The sequence below is a fragment of the Ursus americanus genome, chromosome 18 (assembly GCF_024610735.1).
Source record: "Ursus americanus isolate L20-20 chromosome 18, mUrsAme1.1.p, whole genome shotgun sequence".
NCBI classification, from domain to species: domain Eukaryota; kingdom Metazoa; phylum Chordata; class Mammalia; order Carnivora; family Ursidae; genus Ursus; species Ursus americanus.
Window position 1 is genome coordinate 51,535,481 of NC_142144.1, and position 20,519 is coordinate 51,555,999.

Consider the following 20,519-nt stretch of genomic DNA (forward strand, 5'->3'; position numbering starts at 1 on the left):
GGCGAGAGGGAGAAGCAGGCTCCCCACTGAGCAGGGAGCCTGATGTGGGGCTCCATCCTAAGACCCTGGAATCATGACCTGAGACAAAGGCAGACACTTAACCGACTGAGCCACCCAGGCATCCCTATGGCTCAAGTCTTTAAACCCTGCATTTTATATCAGTAAGGTGTCATACAATCCTGACAATTCCTTCCCACATCTCCTTCTCACAAAGCTCTATCAAGAATGTGAAAGTCAGTGGGGCACCTGGGTGGCTCAGTGGGTTGAGTATTGGACTCTTGGTTTCAGCTTAGGTTGTAATTTCAGGGTCGTGATCTCAGGGTCATGAGATCGGGCCCGGCATCAGGCTCCCACTCAGTGGGGAGTGTCCTTGAGATTCTCCTTCTCCCTCCGCCCCCGCCCCCGCTCTCTCTCTCAAAGTAAATAAATAAATCTTAAAAAAAAAAAAAAGCGTGTGAAAGTCTCTAAATTTAAATGGCAGCATTTAGCTTTCATTGAGTTGATGTCTCTGGACCCAAATGTGAATCATGTGAGTTACAAGCTCTATTTGTTGATTGCATACGGGAGAACATAAATGGTATTTAGAAATATTATAAATAGAAGAATATTTTGTGCTAGAATAACTATTACGAAATCTATTATAGGAGTGACGGAAAATTTCCATCTCCCCAATCAATTCAAGGGTATTAAAGATCGTATCTAGCAGATGAAAACATGGTATTATAAGCAGGCTCAGAAGTAAGTTGTTCATATTATTTTGAAGTCATTTTGGTAAACTCTAGTCTCAGAGAATTATTTTAAGCTCTAGAACTGTGATTTCTTTTGAGATATAAAACTGAGAAAATGTTCAGAACAAAAAAAGTTTTTAGGGACAACTGGAGTTTTTCCATCTTATTTTAGAAAGAGACGAATTATGTATCTATCAGTAATAAAACGCTTTCAAATTACACATTACTTGTTTACCAGATTGGTGCAGAACTAGGAACATCTATCAAATACCATTTCGGATGGTATTCCAGGATGTGTAAGAGAGGTAAAGAAAATATATATGGTGTGAGATTTTTAAAAATATCATAAAAAGCTTTTAATTTCCAAATTTTATTTAGAAAAAATGAGTATGAACATTTGATCTGATTGTATTTGTGTGATACTTCAGTGTACTGTGTTTTGAAAGGACGAGAATGATTACCCCAAGAACAGTTAGCACTAGTTACAGACATTTCCAAAAATGACTAGCGGCAAGTTAAAAGCAAACTAAAAGGAGAAAGAAAAGATCTCCATTTTCCTTTAGTTCAGTAATTCTAAAAGAAATATTTTTGGGCATCAGGGTCACCTCTTCGGTATAATTTTTCTCGGAACCCCGAGACCTCCTCTACCAGTAAACATGTTTTTACCATCAGATGGGCCTCCCTGCCTTCCTGGACCTTTCAGGTTTATTGTGTTTTTTTCTTCTCCACCCTCTTTGTCTTAAAAACAGATACTCTTCATCTATATCATACACCTGAATCTAATATAGCCCTGTATGTTAACAATACTGGAATTAAAATAAAAAACTTAATTTAAGAAAGATATATATATAAGGAAGAAAAATGGGTATTCTATGAATTATCAATTCTTTCTATGATAGAACATTTATAGTTTCAACATTTTACAAACTGGATATTTACCTTCTCATGAATTAATTTTAGGAGATGGTTTTAGATTTTTCTAATTAGAATTAATATTAATATTAGTATGTTTTTTATCTGGTATCAGGGATCATTATTCAATTCTGGGCTGTGTTTCCTGGGACTCTCTTCCCTGACGATTCCTTACAGAGGGTCATTTGCAGCACCAATGTTTCAAGAACAGCAAATTTTGCTTTCCTCCTTGTCCCTAATCAGATTGCTAACTCAACTCAATCTTTATCTCCAATCTCCTTTCCTCTCCATTGGTGTTTTATTATTTTTCCAACCAGAGGAGCTAGACTCCTAGATTAGGTATTTCTTGAATTTACATATTGTAATCTCATCTGCTCATTTCCTTAGGCAGTCATTGTACATTTGGTAATTCTATTATTATAAATCATTATCTATAAAACCATTTTGTTTTCCCACAGGAGTGTCTGGAACCCCTGCTGGCCTGTCCTTAAAGAGTTACTCTGAAATAGATCTATACTTAATCAAAACATTTCAAAGAAGTAGATGTTTATTTCTTTAACTAGAAAAATTAAAGTTTCTGTTTTTATTACTACATTTTGAATGCCTTCAAATTTCAGAGCTGTCCAAAGATTTTTATTTATGTGTTTCTGTATTTTATTTTTATCTCTCTCTATATATAATCTACATCTAACATTCACACTATTTGGTGTATATATGGGCATAAAAAAAGGAATATTTTTGTACAAGGATCAATACACCAGTGCCTAAATGTTTCTTTTATAAATAACTGTGGTCTAACATGTTACCTATCCTAAACACAGCTATCTTCCCATCTTGCTCTTTTGGGACTTTTTGCTTCTTGGAGAGACAAGAAAAGAAATCAAACTTGTACTTGACCAGCTAAAATGGATTTTACAAAGTCTGCTTTCACGATAGTTTCAAGAATCTTAAAGTGGGAGAGGTGTTAAATAACCCTGTTGTTTCCTAATGATGAAGGTGAGGCTGCAGTTATAGCCATAAGGGAATTAGGGGCAGAGCAGGAAGGGAACTCAGATCTCTTATGCTCTGTTCAATGCACCATATTGACTGAGACAGCCCCTCGAGCCTTCCCTCAGCCTACATATAACACACATTTGGTATTCTGAGTTCTAAACCCTCAGCACTTTAGAATTACCATATCGAATGGAAGAGGAAGGGAAGAAGTTGTGCTGTCCATCTACTGTGACTGTCAGATAGGAGATGACAGTAAATAATGAGGTCAGAGCCAAGTCACAAAACCCAAATCCAGCAGCCTGAGGACATTCAGAGAAAGGTAAAGAGACTTATGTATCTCAGAAGTCCTAGAAGTCAGCACTGCATGATAGAACAATAAAGTACTGGTTTTAGTGGGGAAAAAATCATTACGAAATGGATAAATTATATTCACCATATGTGATCTGGAAAAGCAGAGAAATGGATCTGAAGTTTGGAAAGACGTAGGTGAAATGAATAAAATATCAATGGATATTAACCAGGCAAGGTCATGATGACTCCGTTTCTTGTTTGAAACTTTCTGTATTAAAAAAGAAGAAGAAAAGAAAAAAATAATCATTAGCTTCTTACTTAAAGCATTTTTAAAGAGCTTTTAATGGGCACCGTTGGGGAATTAGAAATAATTAAACAATCACTTGTGTATAGTGATGGGATTGCAAATTGGTGCAGCCACTGTGGAAAACAGTATGGAGGATCCTCAAAAGATTAAAAATAGAGCTACCAAATGATCCAGCAGTTCCACTTCTGGGAATATATCTGAAGGAAGCGAAACAGTATGTTGAAGGGCTATTGGCACCCCCATGTTAATAGCATGTTTATTATTTAGAGTAACCAAGTGTCCTTCAATGGGTGAATGAATAAAGAAGTTGTCATACACGCACACGCACACAGAGAGGAATATTATTTAGCTGCAAAAAAGAAGGAAATCCTGCCGTTTGTAACAACATAATACTCGTTGAGTTTATGCTAAGTAAAATAACACAGATAGAGAAAGACAAACACTATACGATCTCGCTTATATGTAGAGTCTTAAAACAAAACAAAAACACAAACTCATAGAAGAAAAGATCAGATGTGATTAGCAGAGGCCAGGAATATGGGGTGGGATAGTTGGATGAAAGTGGTTAAAAGGTACAAACCTTTGGTTATAAGACGATTAAGTACCGGGATCTAACGTACAGCATAAGGAGTACAGCCAACACAGCTCTGTGGTATATTTGAAAGTTATTGAGAGAGTGAATCCCAAGAGTTCTCATCACAAGGAAAACAATTGTCTTTCTTTCTTTCTTTTTTTTTTTGGATATTTAAATGAAATGATGGATTCTAACTAAACTCATTGTGGTAATCATTTCACAACATGTGTAAGTGATGTCATTATGCTATGCACCTTAAACATCAAAGCAATTCTATTTGGGGGGGTATTTTTATATATATTTATAGGAACATGTGCTTTAACTTCTACACCACTTACGAAGTTTTGACAGCGAGACTATGCTCATTTCACCGAGGGCAATCAAAGGGTTGCAATTATTGGTGTATTTGATTAAATACACCAAGCGCAAAATGTAGGCCTCCAGTAATTTTACGTGAATAATTTGGGTTACTTTACTGATCAAATTAACTGGATGTTTGTCAAATGTATGCCATTTAGAGGTAGACTCCCTGTGAGAGGAGTAATATTTTGGCATTAATTTTTATAAATAGGTAGTTGCTGATGTTTCCAATAAGATGTTTAAAACCAATTGAATTTGTGCTTTAAAGCTCAGATAGTATTAAAAAATCTCACTTTGTTTGCTGTCACTGATCCCACCCTACAGATAGTCATTAAAGTCAAAAAAATAGAGTATTCAAATCCTGGAAAGTTCTTTCTATATGTATGCTTTTTTTCTATTTCAAACCGATTTGATTTCTGTTATGAATTTCCTACCAACAGGAATGTGGGACTCCTTGTCACTGACACTGTCCTTTTTGTTTGTTTGCTTGTAGTCACCTGGGCAGCCTTGTAACGGTTCTCTCCAGGCAGCATATGCGATGGCTCTGGGACATCAGTGGAAGAAAACCCTTTTGGATAGGCAAGTGTGTGCGCTGTATTGGGGAGGGAGACGAGAATATTAAGAGGGCATCACCCTCCATGGGCCAAATAATTGTGGCTCGCGGTAGCAAGCAACAGTTAGGTGGTCGGACAGTCTGTTTTTTCTTTTTTGGAGGGGGTGCCCGGCAGACAGTCTAGTCTGTCTTTTAAAACTCATCTTGAGGCGACTGGGTGGCTCAGTCGGTTAAGCGTCTGCCTTTGGCTCCAGTCATGATCCCAGAGTCCTGGGATCCAGCCCTGCATTGGGCTCCCCGCTCAGCGGGGAGTCTGCTTCTCCCTCTCCCTTGGTCCCTCTCCTGCTCGTTCTCTCTCTCTCCAATAAAGAAATAAAATCTTTAAAAAAATAAAAAAATACTTAAAAAAATACTAAGGGATGTGGTTTGGTTTAGAGGTAAGAGAATTCAACAAATGCTATTTCTTTTTTTTTCTTCTTTTTTAAAGATTTTATTTATATACTTGAGAGAGAGAGCACACAAGAGAGAGAGCACAAGTAGGGGTAACAGCAGAGGGAGAGGGAGAAGCAGACTCCCAGTCACTGAGCAGGGAGCCTGATGTGGGGCTTGATCTCATGACCCTTAGATCATGACCTGAGCCAAAGGCAGCCGCTTAACCAACTGAGCCACCCAGGTGCCCCTATTTCTGAAAGTAAAAAATTAGAAATAGCTGTAAATAGGGGATAGTTAAATAAACTATGGTATAGCCATATGAAGGAATATTTAATATTTAATGCTTTTGTAAGGCATTGAATATTAAAGACATTAAAGTGCTTTATGTTTATTATTTCATCCAAGAAATATATGTTAGAGGCATATTATATATAAAATGTGTAATGTATTTGTGACAGGGTGCTGAGTAAAAAAGCAGAGTCCACAGCCATATGAAGCACAAAATAATTTAGAATAAAATATTTATATACATGTGATATATACATATATGCATATGATATACACATAGACATATATAAAGAACTATGCCAAAGAATTAGAAATGTTTACCTCTATTGACAATTATAGGTGGATCGTAATTTTATCCCTTGTTTTCTGACGTTTTAATATCTTCTTCAGTTTTAACAATAATACAAATCTCTTCAGATTCCATTTTTAGGAGAATTCTCAGGGCACATCAAAGTCAGTATTTTCACCATCTGTCCCGGAAAGTATTGGATTTCGGGGAACGATAGTAAACCCAATGTTGGCTTCTCAAAATCTCTATAATACTTAGTACATCCCTAAATTCTGAAATTTTTTGAGAGTATTAAGTTAAAGCTGGAGGAGATGTTTTCTCTGCTCCCACAGTGACCGATTTCAAGGCTCTATTCCCTGAGTCCTCTTAGGCATAACATCTCCTGACTAATAATGCAGGGAAACAATCCAGAAGGGGATAGTAGTTAATTTTATTCTACTCCAAAATATTGAGGGAGAATCACGGGGAAGGTTATAGGCTATGCAACTAAGCCTCTTTTCCTGGTTAAACATGGTTGGGAGATGTCAGATCATGCTCTCTCCTCATTGTATTGTTTTGTTTCTACTATGAAGGAGAGTGAGGAGGAGGAATGTTTCTTTAAGAAAGTTTACAAAAGCTTTGCAACACTAAAGTGCAATTTGTAAAATAGCCAGTGGGAGTAGCGAGGCAAGTTGAGAAAAGCTGCTTTTTGTTGGAATTATAGCAGGCTGAAAAAATCTTACGTTCCAGACTAAAAATAATACCTAGTTAAGCTACTTTCAAATATGAAAACCAAGACATTTAAATAGCGAGGTAGAGCAACAAGAGACAAGAGTGTGCCGGTTTCCCTGGGATAGGAGTTCTGTCTGTAAAAATAACGTGAGTATTAATTACTGCTTGCGACACATGTATATATGCCATGCACTTGACAGGCATTCTCTTATTTACTACTTAAAACAGCCCTTGATATACTATTTTTATTCCCATTTCTTAGATGAGGAAACTTGAACTGGGAGTGGTTAAGCAAAGATGCTTAACTAGTAAGTGGTAGATCGAGGATTTGATTTGCATCGGCCTGACTCCAAAGCCATATGTTGTTGTTGTTGTTTTAATTTTTTAATTCTAATTTTTAAAAATATTTTATTTATCTGAGAGACAGAGTGAGAGAAAGAGAGAGAGGATGAGTGAGGGGGAGGGCGAGAGGGAGAAGCAGGCTCCCCGCTGAGCAGGGAGACTGATGATGAGGGACTGGATCCAGGATCCTGGGATCATGACCTGAGCCGAACGAAGGCAGACACTTAACTGACTGAGCCACCCAGGCGTCCCTCAAAGCTATATGTTCTTAACTGCGTTTTAGGATTCCCAGGTCCTATTCTGTGTTTTAAAATGTAGGCTCGTGTTTATATGTGATTACTGAACTTAGAGCTATAGACCATAAGCTCTTCCAGCATAAATGTAATATTGGCACATTCTTTGGTTCCTGTTAGGTTTGAATGACCAAGTGCGTGCTGGCCACTGGAAGTGGATCGGCGGGGAACCTGTCACCTTCACCAACTGGAGGAAAGGGCCCCCTCAACGTTTAAAGCCTGGCAAGAACTGTGTTTTGGCTCAAAAACAAGGGAAATGGCAAACACAGGACTGTAGGAAGGGCAAACCTCACAATTATGTGTGCTCCAGGAAACTCTAAATGTAACTGGCCTTACAAGTGCCCACTTGGGATTTCTCATCTATTTATTTACAGGATTTGTGCATATTGTTCCATACAAAACAAGGTGTCATGACTGACTTAGTACGTTTTTTTATCATAGTATATGAGTGATTCTATCTAGTAAAAAAGGAACATTGAAGAATACTTCCAGGAAGATTGATCAATGAGTATTTGTATCAGGAAGAGATACAATTCTTACTTCTCAGTGCCTTTCAAAATAAATGCCTAAAGCATTATATGGTACAAGATTTGCTTATCCTAGGATACTCCCACCCTGACCCCACTCTATATCTGAGTCCAGACCAAGTTCATGGTCCTTGGATTTTGGGGTCCCAAGACCTCTAATGAGTCCATTCTGGAATCTGTTCTGCAGGGGCTTGTGCCAACTCCATCTGAGGAGAGCCAGCCCTGCCAGCTCACTAAATCACAGGGGACTGCAGAGGGTCCCTTTGTCCTTTGGAGCCCTTTCGAATGTGAAACCTCAGATAAGAGGCTTGTGGATGAAAAAAGGAGAATTCTCTGTGGTGGAAAAGGAAGGCTTTTAGATGGGAGAAACTTGCAGACGGAGGCTCGTTTGCAAAGCTCTAGTTCAGGTAAGAATTCAGAGGCTACCTGTATGTCAGGGGTCTACCTATCCCCACTCATGAGACAGATCTCTTTTTCCAGTAAAAATGTTGGCATTGTATCTTCCCAGAGCTGATGATTACATTTCCCCCGGCCGTACAGATTCATGAGAAATTTGAAGTAACGTGAACCTCTCTTTTCATTTGGGTATATGGTGCTGACTAACGTTTCTCAAGGACATTTGGAATAGAGTATATGTGAGTGATGGTTAGCACCTGGAAGAAAAATACTGCTTCCTCACAAGCGTCTCAATGAACTATGTTGATGAACAAAGAAAAATAATGCTGAAAGCAGAGCCCTTGAAAACCTATATTCTCAGAATGGATTTTGAGATAACTGAGCCCTTACATCTCTAATATTTCTAGAAATGGCATGCTAACCTGATTCTCTAACATAAAGGTCCCTTATTAATTTATAATAGCAGCTGAATGAAACATTTTTGTACCAGTGAAGCGTGTTGCAGCCTTCCAAGAACTCCCTTCTGAAATCAGGGTTTAATTACAGGAAATTAGAAATTTTTTTCTGAAGCATTTGCTCAAAAATTTCCTCTTTTCATAATCACTGAAAAATACGGTTGTGCCAAATGTAACTTGCTCTATGAGTAATTCAGAGTAATTTCAGAGTCAAAATGGGGTTACCAAGTAGACTAAAGCTTTGGTGCACGCTTTATTAGAATAACACATTCTGTAAAACTAAAATAAACGGAAGAAATTCAGTCCAGTTTCTGGATATAAAACATGACAAGCTTGTTTGATTTCTGCCCATTTATCAGGATTTTCGGTATTAGAAGTATTCACAAAGAGAAGTGGGGATAACATTTAGGCATTCCTACCTCTTACTTAAATTTAAAAGACATCGTGGCATTGGGAGTCTCACGTAGGTGTCACAAGTAGGCTCTGGACTGATACAACATACAGGTCTCTCATACAACACAAGCACTCTCTGGTATTTAACCAAAAGATGCAAACCCACCCTCCATACCAGCTCCAATCCTTTCTGATCCACTAGTCCCTCCTGCGTGGGAAGGTGAGTTGCCAGATAATGTGGCGAAGAGCTGTTTACCTATGGAGTGATATCCTAGGACGGAAAGTAAAGGTTCAAGAAGTGAAGAGTTCAGGAGCCACTCCCTGCTAGAACTCCAGAGCTATGGTAACTATTTAAAACTGGGAATCCAGCACCAGGGCTGTTATGAGAACCTGGTCAGCATGGTAGATTTCATTATACTCGTCGACAATGACAATGGTGTTTAAGTGTAATTGCAAATGCTAGCACGAAGGGAGAATGTTGTGATTCTTGTAGCAACTAGATATACTAGGATAATATTTTTAAATATTCCTGATCATAAAAGCACCAATCAGGTTCTAAAATGCAAGTAATTGAATGAGGATACAAACAAAAATTCAGACAAGTTGGGGTCCTGGACAATATTCATCAAAACTTTTATTTCTTATGAATGGGCTTTGACTCAGGGAGAAAAAGAAGTAAATGATTGTCATCTAAAATAAAAGACAGGGGTGCCTGGCTGGCTCAGTCAGTGGAGCATGCAACTCTTGATCTCAGGGTAGTGGGTTCAAGAACCATATGGTGTAGAGATTACTTAAAAATAAAATCTTAAAAAAAAAAAAAGGAAATGATGGTCGTGGTTCTCTCCCTAGATTGGTTACTGTCACCTGTCAGTTTCCGGTGGGAGCAGGAAGGAAGGAAATGGAATGATGGTACAATGGGAATGGGTGATTAAAGGAGAGGAGAGGGGAGAGAGGAGAGAAGGGTTGAGCAGGGAGAGATGGGACAGATGGTAGCTAAGAACAAGAGCATCAGAAAGAAAGACCTAAATGACACCCAGCTCTTCTCCCCAGATTTGAATATCGACTCAGGAAAAGCCCCCTCTATCCAAGGGCATCAACTCGGCTGAGTAGCATGTAGCTTTTCAGAATCCTGTGATTTTTGCTCTTTAACCAAAACATACATATGTATCTAGCATTTATTTTGCTGAACGTAAACTTAAAAACATATGATAATTATTTCATCTCCTTCCAAGGAGTGGTAAAAACGAACCAGGTGACATTTATTTACGTGTCTGTTTTTGTTTATTTTTAATACAGCCAAAAAGAACATGCACATATTTTCATTAACACTATGGTTTGTATAATTCAAACCAGGAACTGGTGCTGATTAATTTTTGCAACAAGGCAGCCTATTAAATGTACTGTCTGTAGCATTGTATCAAAATTAATAAAATAAACTTATTTCTACTTCTGAACTACTGTTGCTTTAGTTTTTCACATTTTATATTTGTTCTATCCATTGTAAGAAGGGATGGAAAAGGAAACTCAGAGCGTCTTTTTTATCCTTGCTGTTTAAATCAACCTTTACACGGCTTTCATCCATCTACCCAGCCACCCAGCCAGCCAGCGAGCCATCCATCCATCCGCCATTCATTCGACGAATATTATTGAATCTCAAGTGCCAGCCCCTCACCTATTCTAGATATTGGAGATATTATTGTGAACGAGATAGGAAAATAGAAGTATAAAAGCATAGTGTATACATGCAAATTTCTAATAATTTTTTTTTTGAGCGTGAAACTTTTTATCAGGGAGGAAGTCACAGTGGAAATCACTGATTACATTATCCCTTTTCAGAGTCAATGGGAAACACACCCTACTACAAACAGCTCAGGCTGTCTTTGGTTTTTTTTCTCTCCTGATTAAGGAATTGGTATTACTTCCTGTGTTCATGATCAGGTCAAAGTGTTATGGATAGCAGCTGTCCCAAATCTCCTGTCTCCAGATCAAGTGAGGAACTAAAGTTTTCTAATCCAGCTGACTGATTTTTTGTGACAGGACCAGCAGTAGGTGTCTCTGTGTCTTTGAGATCCCTGGAGTAACAGGAATAAAAAAAGAGAACAATGATATCGTCTCACCTGATGTCCTTATTGTAGAGCAGGGGACACTGAAGTCTTGAGAAGGTAAAGTGAGAAGGGATCAGTACCAGAACTAGAGACCTCCAAATCGTGGGCTGAATCTCTTCGAATTCTTCTACATACTCTCATTCTTACCACTCGGAGCAAATAGTTTGCTTATATTCCAACAAAATATCTTTGAATGATGAGTGTGATAAAATTGACATATGCTTGACAACATTATTGTAAGTAAAAGAAGATGGACGGGGAAGGCCATGTACTGCGTGGTCCATTCATATGAAATGTCCAAAATGGGCAAATCTATGAAGATAGAAAGTAGATTCATGGTTGCCCAGGGGGTGGGGGACGAGGAGATGGAAACTAACTGCTAGTGGGTACAGGATTTCTTCCTGAGGGTATGGAAAGGATGTGGAATTAGATAGTGGGGATGGTTGTACCACATGGTGAATACACTGAAAAGCACTGAAGTGTGCACTTTAAAATGGTGAATATGATGTTATAGGGAGTATATCTCCATAAAAATGCTATTAAAAATCACCGTATAAAAATTTATTTTAGAAAGCTGTAAGTGGGTGGATATATTTGCTGTGTGTTTATCTGACTCATCCAAGATACATTTTCCAGTCTTTGCCTCATGTCTCACCCAGGTTTTTGTTTGTTTATTTATATGGTTGGTTAAGGGGAAGAGAATGTTAATTGGACGTACTGTTTAACTTACAGGACGGCTTTATTGATCTTCCTCCTTTCTCCCCATTAATCATGAGAGGGCTGTTACGGATGGCAGAGTGTGTCTGGATATGTGTAATGTCCAGAATGCCATGATTTTCTAAAATTAATTCTACAAGTCTTTAGAACAGGATCATGCAGGAAATGAATATACCCTCCTCATAACTTACACATATAACTGTTCATTTTGAACAGTTTTTATAGGTCTTATATTCTGCTAGGCAATAAAGTCTAGTTTATCTTAAGACAGAAAGGGACAAAAATGAACCGACACTTCCATTAAGGGCCTTATGGTAACCCGCAATACTTCTTCCAAGCAATGAAGTATGAGTTCACCTTTTGCTTCTATCCCCATCTGTATTTTTGCTTCCCAAAGGCAATCAATCCCAACTTACTCTACAGAAGAAAAATGGAAAAATATATGCCATCCCAAAACTAGTCAAAAGCAAGCTGAAGCAGCTAAATTAATATCAGAGTAGATTTTAGAGCAAAGAATACTACCAAGGTTAAAGGTGCTTATTTTATAATTTAAATGGGTCAATACATCAAGAGGACACAATCATTCTAACATTTGTGCACATAATAACAATGTTTAGAAATACATGAAGCAAAAACTGATAGAAATAAATCTAGAATTATATTCAGAAATGCTAATACCCTCTCAATAATTGATTGAACAAGTAGGCAGAGAACATCAGTAAGGATTTAAAAGTGTGAACATTGTTAGCCAAATTAACCTAACTGCCATTGCTAGAACATTCCACCCAACAACAGCAGAATAGACATCTTTTCAGGTGCACGGGAAACATTTGCTGGAGTGAGCCATTTTCCGGGACATAAAATGAGTCTCAATAAATTTAAACGGATTTAAGTTATACAAAATACGTTCTCTGACCATAATGGAGGTAAATTAGAAATCAATAACAGAAGTATCTCTGGAAAACTAAACTTTAAACTTGATTCAATTCATGGGTTAAAGAAGTCAACAGGCAAAGTAAAAAGTGTGGTGAACTGCATAAAAATGAAAACAATAGGAGCACCTGGGAGGTTGAGTCGGGTAAGCATTCCACTCTCGATTTCAGCTCAGGTTGTGGTCTCTGGATTGTGGGATGGAGCCCCACGCTCAGTGCAGAGTCTGCTTGAAATTCTCTCTCACTCCCTCTGCCTCTCCCCCTGCTCATGTTCTAAAATAAATAAATAAATAAATAAATAAATAAATAAATAAATAAATAAAATCTTTTTAAAAAATGAAAACATCTCAAAGTTTGTGGGATGCCATTAAAGCATTATGCAGGGAAGATTTTATAGCTCTTAATGTCTATATTTGAAAGAAGAAAGGTTTTAACTTCAGCTCCACCTTAAGAAACTAGAAAAAGAAGACAACAGAAATAAGCATATAGAAAATATCAGAACAGAAATCAATGAAACCAGAAGCTGGTTCTTTGAGAATGTCAATAAAAATGGTAAACCTCTAACAGGACGAGTCAGGAAAAATATGAGAGAACACAGATTACTAAGTCCCAGATAGGTTCGCTATTGAATTTTACAAATACTTAAAGAAGAAATAGTACCAATTCTACAAAACTCACTCAGAAAATCTCAAAAGAATATTTTCTGACTTATTCTATGAGGCAAAGTATTACTCTGATACCAAACTATATAAAAATATAAGAGCACAACAGACCAATATCCCTCATGAATATAGATAGAAAAATCCGAACAAAAATCTACCAATTCAAAGCCAATGATATGTACAAAAGGATAATACATCTTGATCAAGCCACTGTTATGAAAATGACAGGTACTACACATTTCTCTGATATCCAGACTATATAAAAGAAACCCTCAAAAATCAATAATAAGAAATTTTTTAAATGGGCAGATTTGAATGGATACATCACTACCGAAGATATATAGATAGCAAATAAGTAAATGAAAATATGTCAATGTATCAGTCATTAGAAATTATAAATTAAAGCCACAATGAGATAGTATTACACACCTATTAGAATGGCTCAAATTATAAAGACTGACCGACCATACCAAGTGTTGGTGAGGATATGAAGGAATCAGTACTCTTATACACTGCTGGTGAAATATAAAATAGTCCAACCACTCTGGAAAACAATTTGGTGGTTTCTTTATTAAACATATACCTACCATGTGATCCAGCCATTTCACTCCTAGGTATTTACACAAGAGAAAATAATGCTTATTTCCATTTGAAGACTTATATTTGAATGTTCATAGCAGCTTTATTTGTGACGGTCAAAACTATAAACGACCAAATGTCCATTGTCATGTGAGTGGATAAACAAATTATAGTATATCCTTGCAATGAAATCTATTCGGAAATAAAAACAAGTGAGATTGCTACAACCATATGAACGATTCTCAAAATAATTGTGCTGAATCAAAGAGCCTGACAAGAAAGAACACATAGTATATTTGTATTCTATTTATAGAAAATTCTAGAAGGTACAAACTTTATAATAACAGAAAGCAAGTTACCCGGGAATGAGAGAGGAGAATAGGAAAAGGCAGAGGAAAGGATTGAAAAGGGACACAAGTAAACTTTTAGGGGTGATGGATATATTCACTATCTTGATTGTGGTAATAGTTTCACAGGTATACAGATATATGTCTACTTTTTAAAAAAATTTATTTATTTGGCACACAGAGAGAGCACAAGCAGGGAGAGTGGCAGGCAGGGGAGAGGGAGAAACAGACTCCCTGCTGAGCAGAGAGCGGGACGTGGGGTTTGATCCCAGGACCCTGGAATCATGACCTGAGCAGAACGAAGGCAGATGCTTAACCAACTGAGCCACCCAGACGCCCCTATTTGTCTACATCTATCAAATTATACACTTTAAACACATGTTTATTGTATGTCAACTGTATTTCAATAAAGCTGTTTGAAGAAAGAAAGAATGATTTCTACAACATGGAAATTTTTCAAAAGAAAAGAGAGCTCTAAGTATAACAATATCCTTAGCTCAGGGCAGTAAAATACTGGAGTAAAGTTATGTGATTTAAATATCCAAAGACAGAAGAACGCTTAGTGGAAAATTATATTGTCTCCATTAAAGTGATAGTTCTATACATAATGTTATTTTAAAATAGCAGAGTATAAAATAACATATGCATCATTTTAATAGCTACCTTGCAAAAAGCAAACTGACAGGGGAGACAAACATGAGGTGGGTTTCTGTCACGATTCCACCATTTACTGGCTATGTACCTTAAATTCTTTAAGCCTCGGTTTCTTATCTATAACATGGGGATAACAATAATGTCCTGGAAAGATTGTCGTGAAAACGTAATATGAAACTACAAAGAACATGCCCAGAACTTAGTAGGTACTCAATAAAAGATACCTTTTTAAAAGCCATTGTGTGTGAGAGAGAGAAAGAGAGAGAGATGTAAAGTACCTGGAAGAGAGTGACAAGTTTTTTTTAAGATTTTATTTTTTGAGAGAGAGCACGAGGAGGGGGAGGAGGTGGTGGGGGGAGGGAGAGAAGTAGAGGGAGAGGGGCAGCGGCAGAGGGACAAGCAGAATCCACGCTGAGGGCGGAGCACGATTCGGGGCTCGATCCCAAGACCCTGAGATCATGACCTGAGCTGAAGTCAGATGCTTGACCGACTGAGCCACCCAGGTGTCCCAAGAGAGTGACAATTTTAAACAGTGCCTGTGCTCACCAGTAAACAGGGAAGGAGGATCTGGGGGTGGGAGAATCAGGGTTTTAAAGTTCCGTGTGACAAGTGAGAACATTCCCACACGTTAGGACATTTGTGTTGAACATGGAAATGGTTCCAGTTTTTGGAGAAATCCAGATGACCAAGAAGGCCTTTTTAAACCCCACTGTGCCTTGCTTTCAGACGTGATCTATGAGACACAGATCTCATTATAAAGAGAGACGCTAGCAGATGGTTTTTCACATGATGGAAAAGAATTGTTTGTTGCTAAGGACTTGAAGGATAGTTCTTTTCTAAGAATGGCTCCTCCATGGAGCCATGTTTTCAAAATCTCCCTTTGCATTCAGTGTTTAAGGAACACGCTTGTCCTGTGTCTTGAGGATTCATCCTGCCCCCGGATGAACACGTGAAGAATTAAATGGTGCTAAATGAAGAGAAAGACGGTTCAGGTTGTACGGGCGTCAGGAAGGATTCAGGCCAGAAGTGAAAGGACAGAAAAAAACAGCAGAATGTGGCTCCCAGGAAATCTCCTTGCTCACAGATTTCCTACCCGCCAGAATCCTTGGGTCATTTTAGTGACTAGCCTCAAATAACCAGCTTCCTAGAGTTTCAGATTTGAACCAAGAATTGAACTTTTGCAAATGTGACAAAGACCTGCCCACCTTTATGGCCAACTTGGGCCCAGGGTCAGGTACGCAACAGAAGGCAGGTCTGACTGGAAAGTTCTGCTTTGCTTTTGCATTTTATTGTCATGATTTTTCACAGTTTGTCTCGTGTCACCTTGTTACTTAATTCCCACACCTCCAAGGGAAAAGGAAAAATGTGTAATATTTTAATATTTATGTTACAGATACTTAACATTATGTTTCTGCATAGGTGTTGCCAAGATAGTCAAGCCAACCTTTATTTATGGAGGGTAGAAAATATAAATCTGTCTGAAATCTTTCACAAAATGAAGGTCTTAATATTTCCAGAGTTGATTTTGGTGCCTACTCTTGGAGAGTCTTAGGAAAGGGTTGTCAATACAAGGTGTCATTGTTTTAGGTTTCCTATCCACGAGTTGCTTTTTTTCCCCGCAACTTCCCTCTCTTTTGGCAACTTCTCCTCGCATTCTGTCCCACATTTGGCCCCGAGTCAGTTGAAAGCTTTGCAAGTTGATTTTCCATTCCCATCTGAATTTTAGCTTAGCTGTGGAACTGTTTTCCATGTGTTTTTAATCATTTGTCCATGTGTTATGAGCTTATAGGGACAATATGGTTCCCCCAAGCTGCCTGCATTGTATAAGCAGAAACTGGCAAGGTAGCCAGTAGGGAAATGGTTTTCAGACAGATGCCCCCTATACTCATTTCTGTTGGTGATACACCACCCCCATCTTCCAACTGGAGGAAAACAATTTACAAGCTGTGTAAGTCACCTAACACAGATAGAGTCTTCTGGCAGGAGCTACCTTTTCCAGGAGTGTAATTATCCTCGAGGAGAAACTTGCCTGGGGACTGTGGCTGGTATGACAAAGTTCAAAGCCCTACTCTGAGGCTGTGGCCAGGCTGGGAAATAAAGAAAGGTTTATTCTGAGTCTTCCCAGGTTCCGTGGAAATTTGATTTTAAAATAGAGTCTGAACACAGAGAACTCAGGATAAGTTCTCCAGGACAAAGAGATATCTCTTAGAAAGTAAAGCCCAACAAGGCCCTGTGTCAGAAGTTTCCATGCACATTTTTATTGGATTCAGTATGTTAAAATAAACATTCATTAACCTCCTAAGTATCGAGCAAGGGACCAGGAACAGAAAAGAAACAGAAAAACGCATTGAACAAAATCCCTGTTCTCAGGGGCTGATAATCCCATCTCCAGCAAACACCGACCTTACTCTGGGGAGTGTCCTCTCCCTAGTTAGGAGGACACACATGCACCCAAAGTAAGCCGAGTCTGAGGAATCGCTAAATGGCCGAGTGAAGAAGGGATCTGGCTTCCAGAATCCCAGAGAAACTCTGGTGTTCCGCGTGAGACAGCTCCTTGTAAATCCTCCACTACCCAGGGAGCTGGCCAGATGGCAGTTCTGCTCTTACAGCTGAAAGCTTCAGGATTTTCATAGCTGCTTTGCCCACTCTGACCTTCCAAGAGCGGACTGGAAAGGAGGAATGAATCAGTATGGTGGGATGGTCAGATAGGAGGGAACTCTCGCATCTGCTGGCTTCCATCTTTCTCTGTGGAAGAAGGGATGAGATCATTTGCCGAAGATCATAGAAGAGGAAGAACGGTCAAAGGCTGGGCATAGTTAGAGAAGACTTAAAAATAATCTACAGAGAAAATGCAGACAGAGTTGACTAAAGTAATAGGAAAGATTGCTGGGCAGGATTGAGAGCTCTGTTAAGAAGGGGGGTATTTAATGTATAAGGAACAAATATCTGCCACCTTGTCATTGTCCCTGCCAGCATTCCACAACCCAGATGTGGCCCAGAGAAGGTGACAGCTGGGTGTTTCCAGACTTGGAAATTCCTGGATGGGGGCAAGAGAAGGACAAAGGGGCAAGGGAGTTGGGAATATTGCAAACGCGTGAAGCGATGGGCCCTGAATCCAACCCAGATAGGGAAGGAAGTGAAGACGAGAGCTTAGAGAGAGTCATTCCTTCATTTTTACAACCAGTATTTTGGGCACCTCCGTGTGGAAGGAACTGTTCTAAGGCCTCAGATGGTGATTCCAGAAGACATGGTCCTACTTTCATGGGCTTTAAAATCTAAAGTGGAGATAGATGTTAAACCAATGTTCACACAAATCACTCTGTAGCTACGACTGTGGTAGGACCATTACAAGGATAACGGAGAGCGCAGGGAAGGACTACAGACCTGAAACGACAGAAAGTGATCGCGAGACAGTGGAATGTGAAACCCACCATGTAGAGGTGGAGGCTTTCCTGGTAAGAACAGGAGTCGAAGTGGAGGGGGGATGGGGAGGCCTGGGGAACAGGAGTCATCAGACTTCAGTTAGGGCATTGAATGGGGCGTCATGTCATACTGATGGCCTGTTGTTGGGCAGGCCCATCCGTGTGGACACTGACGTCACCCAGGGTGATAGCAGGATTAGGGGTGAAAAGAAAGGCAATGAGCCCGATGAGGAAGGCAGGGTGGGTGGTATTGTCCCTGGCAAGGTTTAGGGACCTGGAGCGCCTGTGATCCTATGGCTTCCATGCTGGAAGCCGGAGTCGGGAATCAGATAAAGGTTTTCTGGCTTCCAGTCCAGAGTTACTTGCACTTACTTTTCTGAGAGCAGCCCTCTGCAGAATGAGAAGCGATCAAGGTGAATTTTAAGGATGGGGAAGAGGCACAGGGCAGACGCTTAGCATCAGTGATGGCATCCTGGCGTGACTGTAAGTCAAGGCTGTGGGCAGCGGGGACAGGTGGGTGGCGGGATGGTGGGGCGCAGGGTGACGTTGCCTCAGCTGCCTGGACCTTCTTTGAGATTTGCAGGAGCCCTCGCTACCATCTGGGTAAGTAGCGGATTAGTCACATTGTCAGTGGCGTGTGCACAGTGATAGATACATCCCCAGTTGCAAAAAAATGGAACGTTTCTCCATGGTGCGGGAGTGTTTGGGACAGAGAGCAGACGATCCCTGAAACTGCAAATAGAATACTCTGACCCTTAAAGGTAACTTGGGGACCAGTGCCTGACAGTGAAAAGGGAAATTTTTTGTGTGACATGCTCCACCATTTGACATATATCCTTTTCCGTTGGCTCCCCGTTCGGTTCTCTTTGAGCGGCGTATTAGTGTGCTAGGGCGGCCATACTGAAGGGTCCCAGGCTGGGTGGCTTGAACAACAGAAATTTATTTTCCTACTGTTCTGGAGGCTGGGAGTTCGAAATTGGATGCTGGTAAGCCTGTTTCCTTCTGGAAGTTCTCTCCTTGGCGTGCAGACTGCCATCCTTCCTGATGTCTCCATATAGTCTCTCCTCTTTCTTCTTCTTATGAGGATACCGGTCTTACTGGATTAGGGCCCACTGTAATGGCTTCATTTTAACTTCATTACCTCTTTAAAAGCCTTCTCTTCCAATATGGTCATATTCTGAAGGACTGAGGGTTGAATCTGCAACACGTAAACCCTAGGGGGACACAATTCAGCCCATAACAGGTGACAATTTTAAAAGCTTGAATATAAATAAGTTGGTAACAGTGATTGCCTCCGTGACAGGACAGGAAGCCTGGGAGGTCACAGGAAGATTTACCTTTAATTGCATACTTTTTCGTATTATTTGACGTTTGTTACTGCAAGTGTTCATTATGTCATCAAAAATAAGAGAAAAATTATTGCATTGATTGTACATCCTTGAACTCAACACCTTTCTTTCTTTCTTTCTTTCTTTCTTTCTTTCTTTCTTTCTTTCTTTCTTTCTTTCAGAAAGAGAGAAAGAGCAGGGGTGGGGTGGTGAGGGGCAGAGGGAAAGGTAAAGAGAATCTCAAGCAGACTCCACACTCAGTGCAGAACCCGACTAGACATGGGGCTTGATCTCACGACCCTGAGATCATGACCTGAGCTGAAATCAAGAGTCGGATGCTTCACCGACTAAGCCACCCAGGCGCCCCTCAACACCTATTTACTGAATAAAATTAACACGAGCACAGTGTGGCAGTCCGCTGTGCCTTTGGAGTTTGGATTTGCTTGGAAGTCCTTGATGAGTACAGGAATGATGCCGGCCAAGGTTTTGCTCATGTCACTTACCCTGAAGAAACTAGTCTCCCCCCATAGACTGCAAACTCCAGTGGGCCGGGTGAGGACAACCTCACCATTTTATCCCCGGGACCACGCACAGAGTTGGCACTCACATGTGCTGTGTGAATGAATGCATCCGTGAGTCCAATAAGCAGAGAAGCTTCGGGGAATGAGGTTCTTCCTAATGTGTCAGTTCCATAGAAAGTGGCAGGGAGGAGAGTGCAGAGGGGAGAGTTCATGTTTTGAATAATTTACTAAACTAAATCAAGATAAAAGGTTGAAGGGGAAACTACTCACCCTAATTTGCCCTAGTCCTTGTTCTGTGCGGAAGAAAAATTGGAAGATTCTGCCTTCTTTGGGGTTCCTTTAAACCAATCTAGCCCCCTACAACCCTACTGCTTTTCCATATTTTGTAAAGAGAGGTAGCTGGGAAGC

At 39.7% G+C, this 20,519-nt stretch overlaps 1 protein-coding gene across 6 annotated transcripts in view; it reads left to right on the forward strand.

The window, feature by feature from the left end:
* Positions 1-10,290, forward strand: part of FREM1 (FRAS1 related extracellular matrix 1) — a 173,774-nt gene extending 163,484 nt beyond the window's left edge. For 4 of the 6 annotated variants that reach the window (XM_045780814.2, XM_045780813.2, XM_087869630.1 and 1 more), the window contains 2 exons: positions 4,659-4,744; positions 7,194-10,290. In XM_045780814.2, the coding sequence (XP_045636770.2) occupies positions 4,659-4,744; positions 7,194-7,393 (286 nt within the window). In that variant the 3' untranslated portion in view covers positions 7,394-10,290. The remainder of the gene's footprint in view (positions 1-4,658; positions 4,745-7,193) is intronic. The other 2 variants (XM_045780815.2, XM_087869631.1) reach the window with 2 other exon arrangements.
* Positions 10,291-20,519: the final 10,229 nt, after the last annotated feature.